This window comes from Gossypium hirsutum, chromosome D05 (genome assembly GCF_007990345.1).
Source record: "Gossypium hirsutum isolate 1008001.06 chromosome D05, Gossypium_hirsutum_v2.1, whole genome shotgun sequence".
NCBI classification, from domain to species: Eukaryota; Viridiplantae; Streptophyta; class Magnoliopsida; order Malvales; family Malvaceae; genus Gossypium; species Gossypium hirsutum.
In genome coordinates, this window is record NC_053441.1 from 8,404,648 (window position 1) to 8,414,469 (window position 9,822).

General features: G+C 33.6%; 1 protein-coding gene across 13 annotated transcripts; it reads right to left on the reverse strand.

Annotated features, from left to right (window-relative positions):
* Positions 1-2,197: 2,197 nt before the first annotated feature.
* Positions 2,198-8,660, reverse strand: LOC107906189 (uncharacterized). 13 transcript variants are annotated; one of them, XM_041093524.1, is made up of 15 exons: positions 8,479-8,660; positions 7,989-8,087; positions 7,722-7,849; positions 7,480-7,633; positions 7,279-7,388; positions 6,970-7,053; positions 6,826-6,874; positions 6,607-6,698; positions 5,993-6,134; positions 5,658-5,740; positions 4,094-5,586; positions 3,659-3,766; positions 2,841-3,538; positions 2,564-2,720; positions 2,198-2,461 (listed from the first exon to the last, which is right to left on the reverse strand). In XM_041093524.1, the coding sequence occupies exons 2-13, from the start codon at positions 8,079-8,081 to the stop codon at positions 3,486-3,488; spliced, it is 2,589 nt and encodes an 862-aa protein (XP_040949458.1). In that variant the 5' UTR covers positions 8,082-8,087; positions 8,479-8,660; the 3' UTR covers positions 2,198-2,461; positions 2,564-2,720; positions 2,841-3,485. The 13 variants fall into 13 exon arrangements, with proteins under 13 accessions (XP_040949458.1, XP_016688598.1, XP_016688599.1 ...); XM_016833109.2 differs by having other exon boundaries at positions 3,659-3,769; XM_016833110.2 differs by having other exon boundaries at positions 2,198-2,485; positions 3,659-3,769.
* Positions 8,661-9,822: the final 1,162 nt, after the last annotated feature.

The window sequence follows — 9,822 nt, forward strand, 5'->3', positions numbered from 1 at the left end:
AATTATTATTTTTGTTCCAATTTTTATCTCCTCTTATCCCTATGAATTAAACTTTTCATATGGAAAAATCATATGAGGGGTAAAATACTTATTTAAGGTAAAGAAGTTCAGTCAAATAGAAAAGCATTTTAAAATGAGTTCAAATTGTGGTGAAACTAAATTCAAAACTACTGTTGAGTGAAGAAGCTCCATTTTCACATTTTTTATCTTTTATTTCTAACTTCTTTTTTGGAGTTTGTAGTTGACATGTTTTAGAATTAGGATCAAATGGCAATTAAGCCTTTATGTAATTTTATTTTTTTAATATTTTATATTTTTAAGTCTTTTATATAATAAATTATATTTGGACTAAATTAAAAATTGTGTAAATATCGATGGTTAAATTTGTTAAATTTTTCTAAAATTAAAATCAACTTGATAGAATGAGTAAAGTGTTAAATGCTAAGTTTGTTATTATATACCAATAAAAAGACTGTCAAGTCAACATTCCATTCATTGACCAAAGCATTTCAACAGTGGAGTGATTTATAATTACAGTTAATATTAACGAAGTGACTAAATTAACAAAAAAAGAATCAATGATCAAAATAGGAATGCATTAAAACTTGGGTGACTATTTGAGTAGTTTACCTTTTAAAATTTTTAAAATTATTATTAAGAAATTTTTTAAAATTGTTATTTTAGTTATAGTTCAGGGACTAAATTGGTTATTATCCTTTTAAATTAACATGCCATGTCATTTTCTTAACGGAAATGTAAATTTTTTATATCTTTAGTGACAAGTATATAACTTTTGAAAATTCGGTGATTAAAATGTAATTTTAATAGGAGAATCGGTGTAGTTTAACCTTTAATTAATTATGTCAGTAAAAAGAAATAGTGATTAGGTTGAGGTTGTTGACTACTGATTCGGATGCATATAAATAGGAATTAAGTGGAGGAGATAATTTTAGTAATTAAAGGAGACAAGGCAATCAGGCTAAATTAATAGAAAATGTTTTTTTTATTAGTCATTTAGGTCAGGTTTTTTTTATTTAGAAAATATGTTATTTTTTTGAGAGTATGTGAAAGTGTGTCTAGTTAAATTTAATTTTTTTTAAGTTGTAATTTTTAACTTTTTTAATATAATTAAATTTTTTGGTCATATAATTAAATATTAGTGTTTTTATTCTTAAGTCTGAAGTTCGATTTCTCCCTCACTCACATTAATATTTTTTATTTCAACTTGTTTTAAGTGTTTTTTATTAGTATTTCCCTAAATAAATAAAAAAACCAAACTTTAGCCAGGCAATCAATTGTTTTTTTTTCATGGCTTATACCACAATAATGTATGCAAAGTTTAAGACCTGGTTCTCGAAACAATCAAACAAAACGACAAAGCCAAAACAGTACGTTTAATACAACGGTTATTATTACGATTCTGGTTTCTGATAAAAAGTCATGCGAGTTATGATGATTGAAGAGGTGGTGGACCCAAACTCCACCCTCCTTTTTCATTTACTCCAAATCTATCAATCTTTCACTGATCTCCCCTCCACTCAATTTTAGGAGGGGGATTGTGTGGGCTTGGGTTGCATTCCCAAATACCAACACAATTAATGTGTGGCTGACACCCACCTCCAAAATTGATGGGCAACCTTTCGTTTCCTCTCCACGATAAAAACAGAGATGGATTTAGGGTTTCTCATGCTTCTGTTTTCTTTTTGCTCTTTCAGTTAAAGTTTCTGTTCCGTGTTGATAATAATGGTGAAACAAATGTCGCAACGAAATGGTTCTGACATCGATTTTTTTTTAAAAAAAGAGAGGATCCAACTCTAACCGGACCGAATTTATGAATGATGAAAATTGAATGAAAGCAGAAACCCCAATCCTTTTTAACTGGATGGATAGCCCTGCCTCATCTCCCGAAAGTTGGAAAAGGGATTCTTACAAATTACAGTTAAATTGGTATCTCCTCTTTACCCAAATTTTGATGTGTTGTTTCCTTTGCAGACATCAGTACCAAACTGATCTTGTTTAGCCATTCTACACATTCGGGTATTGTCTTCACTTGAGAATATCCAACAAAAAAGCCAATCTAGTATTATAGGCCCAAAGATTTATATATAAAGACATATCAAGAGTTCCTCCTTGATTTTATAGTGACAATTGTCGCCAAATAGAAAATAAAAAATTTTGTAAAGCAAGAAATAACAAAGAACAGAAACGATCATCGTTTTCTATATATTGAACGGAGCCTTGTTGCTTCCACAATATGCCTGTACAGACTCTTAAGAGACGGAGCAAAAAGAAAAATGACAAAATGCTTCGGGGAAAATATATCCTTGTCGTTTAGACAATGACCACTTCGGCCTCAAAGCTTGGCTCACTGTTATAAAGAACTTCACCCCTCACAGATTAACAGGATAAAGATTATACTTACCCGAGATCTGGGATTCCAAAGGTTGCCAACGAAACGCCACTGTAAAATACACATACCAACTCCCTATTAATTTAATTAATTAAATTCATTAATAATAATATGTAAAGAACTATTTAAGTTGTCAGAGCCAAAAGCAACCACCAAATTTTACTTCAGGAGGTATTTAGTACAAAACACTAGGCACCAGGAGTGGATCAACCTGCCTGCCAGTTAAAACCCTTTCTTTTTTTAATCTTGTACTTCTGAGGTACAATCAAACTATATATATAGATTAGATTATAACGGAAGTTCGCTTCACCTGCAATATTCAAGAAAACCCCAATCAATTAACACAACAAGATGTAGGCTTTTATAGAAGTCAGGTGCAGACACAACAGGAATGAACAAAAAGCATTAACTTAAAATATTCCCTCAATACCTGCACGTTTCTTCAGACGAAACTTTTCTGGCTTGGTCACCGGTTACAAGGATTCAGGAGATTTATCCCTCATGAGGCTGCCCAAGGAGACTCGGCATGCATGCAAGATTGCACAAAAATTCTTATTAGCAAAGAAATGCCAATTAAGCAACAACTTCGTTCCAACATCTGGAAGCAATCACATCCCAAATGTTCTACTATACAGATCACCCGAAGTGGGCATCCTGTACTTATTAGAATCTTCATAACCGGAATAAAACTTGTTAAATCCCAGTCTCTGATTTTGGAGGAGCTCAGCAACACCAATACCGTTTCCACCTTCGACCTCATTCCATCCATCCCAATGACCATTTGTATTTCTTGATTGTGGGAGCGACAGCTGAGCAAATGGGGAGATTTTGTTCACTTGTGATTGATCCATTAGCCCAGAAGAAATCCCTTCAAAATAAGGAGAGCTATCCCCACCATCATATCTCATGTTTTGGTTAGGAGAAAGGGATCTCTGCATCAATAGTTGAAATCTGGCCTCATCTTCATAGGGATCCAACTGTGGTGGAAAATTTGATCTCATGTCTAAGCCTGAACTGTTTAGTGCTCCCTGAAGTCTACCCTTACCAACTGCTAAAATAGCAGGATCCATAAACTCTATATCCCCAGGGCCACCAATCCCACCACTTGCCAGAGCCTGATAAGAATTTCTTAACAGCGATGAACAGTCCATCAAATGGTTTCCCACATAAAAAAATAGTTATCATTAATTTGCTAGAAACGAAATTCCAAATATAAATTTGAGCCAAATGATAAATAAGAAAACTTACCAGATGTGGTGTCATAGGCATGGTCAATTCTCTCATGAGAAAAGCCTGGAGGCGGTGTCCTGCTAGGAACAGAGAAACCAGGAGGGGCTGAAATTTGAGGTCTTGAAACTGCTAGACAAAATCAAACAGACTACATCAATATCAAACTTGGAGATTAAAAAAAAAAAAGACAACAAATTAAAATTTTTAAAAAGAAAAAAACAAGTCACTTGGTGTTACTCAGAAGCCAGAATGAAACAAATTTCAGGTAGAGAAGAAAACAGTGGATACAAAAAAAAATGACAAACTAACATATACATAATGCTGTTAAAGATCAAACTATCAAAAAGCTTATTGCATTATTATTAAACAACATACAGAGAAAGTAAAGTTCACCAAATTCAATAATAGAATTGAACCGAAGATAGCAGAAGTGGAGTAAATTCCTACACTCACCAGAAAGCTTGTTAGAAGAAAACACTGAAGGACCGCTGATTGCATTGTCAGATTCCGCAAAGTGATGAGATGAAAAACCATTGGAAATTCCAAACTTATTTTGATAGAGATCCGTGCTTTCTGCAAATTCCTGGCTAGAAGGGTTCTGTGGCATTTGCCCAAAAAGACTAAATGAGGACTCCATATCAAATGGATGATATTTGGAATCCTCCTGTCTTGCAAATGAAAATCTGGACTGACCATTATTCGGAGCTTTCCAGGAAGTACATAATTTGAGTATGTTTGGCTGCTTGACAGTGTCACACAACAAATTAGCCAAGTTATGAGGAGAAGCTAAGGATTCATCCCAAGTATCAAAATCTAGTGACAATATGTTAGAAATTATACTGCTCTCTCCTGTTTCTTTAGCATCATTACCCTCAACATAATCAAGGAATCTTCCAATCTGCTTCCCTTTCCCCTCACTTGGAAGCAGATGAGAGCCATCTACGGTAATATCAGAACCGATACTACTGCTTATGTACTTCTCAGGGTATCCATTTGATAAAGAAGAAACACTTGATCCATGAAGATGCAAACTGTCACTAACTTTATTGTCTACATTGAATGCATCAGCATCCAAATTAACAGCACCACGTTGAAACCAATGGGGCCTAGATTGGTTTGATAAATGAAGTGATATTGGTGAATTTGGAACATAACTTGAACGGCTAATTACTTTCGGATCGTTGAGTCTTTGATTATCAAAAGACAATATGTCTTCCTCTATGTCAGAGCTTCTATTTGCCACTGGTTGAGTTTGTCTATCATTTATCCAATCAGACTGCTGTTTAGAAACACAAAACCCACTGGGAGACGTCACAGTTCTCCCAATGGCTAGTGAACTTAAAGGTTCTCGGTAATCCTCGGTATAAAATTGTTGTAAGCACAGACTACTAGGTGAGCCGCTCGATCCATGATCAGAATCTGCACTGCTTGGTCTAAGTACATTAGATGGTCCACCATAGACATTCCTATCTACTGTCAACTTCTGCATATCAGAGCACAAACTGTGTATCTTCCCATCAGTAGAGCCAGTACATCCTGGTTTTTCACTAGAGGAAATAAAAGACTGCTCTGCATGGAAAAAGGTGGAGTTTGTAACAGTTGATGGCATATTACTTCCCTGTTCATAATGATTGAATACTGGTGGACAAGATAACTCGCAGCTCAATGACTTAGAAGCAGAAACTCCACCAAGTGTAGTTGGTTTCTCTAGTACAGTTGTTTGACAATCCAAATCAGCATTCTGCTGTTTACCCTTCATTTGCATATCGTGAATCTCCTCAGATGACTTCTTTATAACATCTCCATGTACTGGGTAATTCTGATTTGTGTTTGTTACTGCAGATGAAAATGGTAATGCGCTTCTAACCGTATCAGATTTCTGCTTAGACGGTCCATTTGATGACGCTAAACCAGCTGTTTGAGGATGGTTTAAAGCACGCATTCCCCTGGCAGAATGTCAGAACTTTTAGCCAAAGAAATAGACATAAAAAAACAAAACAACAATTAAATGTCATACCATGACGCTCCAGCAGGAAGAGCAACAGATCTTCCAGTGCTTCCATTTGGCGGAGAACCTTTAGGAATGCACACTGTTGTATTCTGTACCACAACAAAATCAATAACGATCATGAGCAGGAGCCAAGGACAAGTATACATAGTGCCTTAACCTAAGCCATCTGAAACAACTCACACCATTGTGGAAAAAGTTCTTTAGCGACCCAAGATAAAACAAACTACCAACAAGCACGGAGGTCTGCTTGCATGTAGAGCAGATCATTGTTTTCCTAGTTTTTTTTTAATATAATATTTGAACTTCCCATTTTTGTTAGGAAGGTGAAAAAATGAACTTACATTTGGAGCATTTTTAGAAATGGGTTTTGCTGCAGAAGCATAACTGGGGGTGGGGCAATAATCATTCACCGGCGGAGGTAACATATTCCCAGCAGGCCACAGCATATTGTTTGTTGCACCAGTTATCTGTTGAACCCTGCTCCTTTAAACAACTAAGTAAGTCCTAATCAAGAGAATGCATTACTCAAAATTCAAGGAGAACTTGGTTTACATGCTTGGAATTGAAAAAAAAAAGAAAAAAAAATTTCAAAGACAACAAAGGGAGTCAATTAATCCAGAATTTGATTTAGAGCTTCTATTTGGACTGCAAGGACTAAAGTAGTTAACCAATTTTTGAAGAGATTCTTTTAAAGTAGGTGATTACAAAAGAAAAGATGACAACCAATAAGTCTTAACAAAGACGACAGAAAACCAAATACCAGAGACAAATTAGGCGAAATATAAATAAAAGCTGTCAACAGTCTTTTAAAAATGTTAGACTCTGTTATAGAAACATGTGGAAAAAACATTTGGTAAAATAAAATTTTATTTCTATAATAGTAACATGAGAAATGAAATCCTAAAAGTTGGATGCAACAACTACAACTAGAGTAGCAAAATTAAAATGAATATACCTTGTGTATGCCGATATAATCTCATCTTTTGTGAAACTATCCTCTTGAGAACCAATCTCATGCAAATATAGACAATCAGGATTGTTGCAAGGCTGATACCACCAGAGAAAAAAAAAACACTTCAGACTACACTTTATTCCTATTTTCTGAACTTAGCAGCAATAAATGACTTTCTCCAACTTAAAAAACAAATTAGCAAAAAATCTCTTCTAAACATACCACATTTCTCAGCCATGCATGACAATACTTTGTTGTACCAAAGCAAGCCCTGAAATTAATATTCCAAGTATTATAGATTATAACCAAGACCAAGTATTCGTTCAATGATCAAGAAAATAAAAAAATTCCATAACATTCTCATACTTTAATGGTCTACCCTCCAAAACAAATCCATGTATAGACCGGATACAATGAATTGCTTCTTCTTCTTTTGAATAAGTAATATATCTGCACACAGGATAAGCAAATGCAAAATTAAAGAGAAAAAACTAAATAACAGAGAACAACAGAGCAGCAGGAAAACAATATCTTCAAATTAATAAGATACGATGTTCCTATTCAAAGAACTCAGCTACATAATATAAAATACTTCTATTTAAGATCCAATATACAGACAGGTATATCTTAATATTTGAAAGATTTAAATCAAATAGATGAGATTTATGCACTTACACACTACATGTATTATTTGGAAATTGCTGAATGACACCAGTTGCAGTCCGAGACATAGATACTTTCAAAACTTTTCCATATTGACCAAAATATTCTCGCTGTTGGAGAAGCTGCAGAAAACAGTTGTATATTTAGATCATGATACAAGTAAAACAGTTAGCTTGTAAATGCAAGTATCTGAAAAGTGGGAATGGTGAGTACATCTTCATCTCCCAGATTAAGTGGCAACCCAACTATGTAAACAAGATTCCTTTGAATAACCCGCACACTGCTCAGTTGCCTCCTTCCTTCAGATGATTTAGTCTTTGCCTTTGTTGACTTACTTTTTCTCTCCGAATTAATTTCAGCAACCAACCTGCTTAGAAAAAAAAAGTACATGAGACAATGCCAGGTAAATATTGCACTATCTTTAAGGAGAACAAGATCTAGGGGAGCTTGACAACCTCTCACAATTAGCAGCCATCCCTACAATCCTGTCTTTGTCATAAGCACAACGACATGCTGGACATTTCCCCTCTGTCTCATCCTTCTCAGCCATTTCCATTATGTGATGCCAACACCAAACACATATCTGTCGCAGAGAGAAATAAAAATAAGAACAATGGCCAACCAATTCTCATCCCTTTAAACTCTCTCACTTGTTTTTTTACTTAGTTTTTGGATTTGAATCGCCAAAGAAATTTAAAAAAAAGTAAAAGAGCAATTCAAACCTCGTAACCACATTTGCAAGGCTTGAGCTGCTGATCAGTCAAATCCATCTCCTCGGCGCAAAGGGGGCAAGTCTTTTCTCCCTCATCACTCATGATTGCCTGAATCAGGAACTAGAATCAATTAAATAAACCCTAGAATTCCATATTCCCTACTTAAATAATCTAAACCCAAAAATTTTCCAAGAATTAGAATCAATTAAATAAACCCCTGCCGCTCAATAAATCAACATAAAAAGACACATTATCATATCTCCAACGAAAACAATTAACAACCGCATTCCTAACCAATACCAAACCAATAGTTACCCTCGTACCATATAATAAATCGAGAAAAAAACTTTAAAAATCCAGATTAATCGTCCTAATGCAATTTGGAAAGGAAAAAAATCAAGGATCTTAAAAAAAATTAAAACAAAACTAAAAAGATCGAAGAGCATATACGAAGATTTAGGGTTCCAGATTGCTAGAGGGAAAAGGTGGAACAACTTACAGTTGGGTGAAGATCAACAAGATGAAAAATCTGTGAAGATGAGATAGTGTGATTAAAAAAAAGAACAAGCAACACCACACCACCAAGAGAAAATCACCGTTAGGGAAATAATATAGAGAGAGAAAGAGAGCGAGAAAGAAAGAGAAGAGAGGGATTTTTTTTTTTTTGGCTTTTTTATTAATATTTTCATCTTAAACGTCGCTGTCATTTAAATATTGTGAACTTCCTAACCTTACCCTTGGATTTTTGTTTTATTACGGGATTGTGCCATTGCCTTTTCCTGTTTTTGTCGAGGTCTTTTTTGTTTTTTCCTTTTTTTCTCTTCTAGTCGGATTCTGTTTAGCAAGGATACTACTTCTAATGACTTTTGACGTGATCCTGATGTTTCCGATCTGCGCCACGTCGATATAGTATTACATCAACGGCTCATGTTAGTAAATGAGACATCCATTTGAACCGTTTGATTTGAATCCACGGTCCCAGCTACTTTTTTTATTGGTACGTATTTCTTCTAAAAATACATGCTTTCAACGCCCCCCAGAAAAATCAAATCATATATTATATTTGTAGTAGACTTTTTAGTCAAGGCAATTTCAAGTAAAATTATTAAGGCAATGCGTATAATCGCAATCTAAATTATTCGATTCACTAATAATTATTACTAAATAAATATTATATGATTCAGTTTATTTTCTTTATACAGAATTAGTAAAATTGAAAGAAAAAAAAGTTCTATGTCATTCTTCAATAATAATAAAAGGAAAAAACTTATAATTTAAATATGTTTTTAGTATTCCTCGATCACCTAATTGAAAATAGGGTAAATTCCATCAGTGGTCACTAAACTATTGCTGGCATTTTATTTTAGTCATTAAACTTTTAATTTTTCTTATTTAATTACTGAACTATTCAAATTCAATTTTTTTTTATCACCGAATGTTAACAGTCGTTTGAAATTTTATGCATGTTCTGAGTGGGTTTGTTTTATTAGTCTAATAACAAAATTAGCTATCTAATATTTACACATTCTATCATTTTGATCTTAAATATTTAAAAAAAATAACAACAACAACAAATTTAGTCCTCAATATTTACAAATTTTGTCATGTTAGTTCAAGTTCTAAAAAGTTCAATAAATTTAGCCCTCACATTTACAATTTGACAAATATTTATTTTTTAAAATTTTGTACAAAATAAAAAAAATACAATATTTACAAAAATTTTAAAATATAAATAGTTTATAGAAATTAACTTACAGTTAAAACTCAATAATTGAAGACTATATTATCTAAATATAAAAGGTTCAACAAATTTAGCACTCAATGTTTGTAGAATTTATCATTT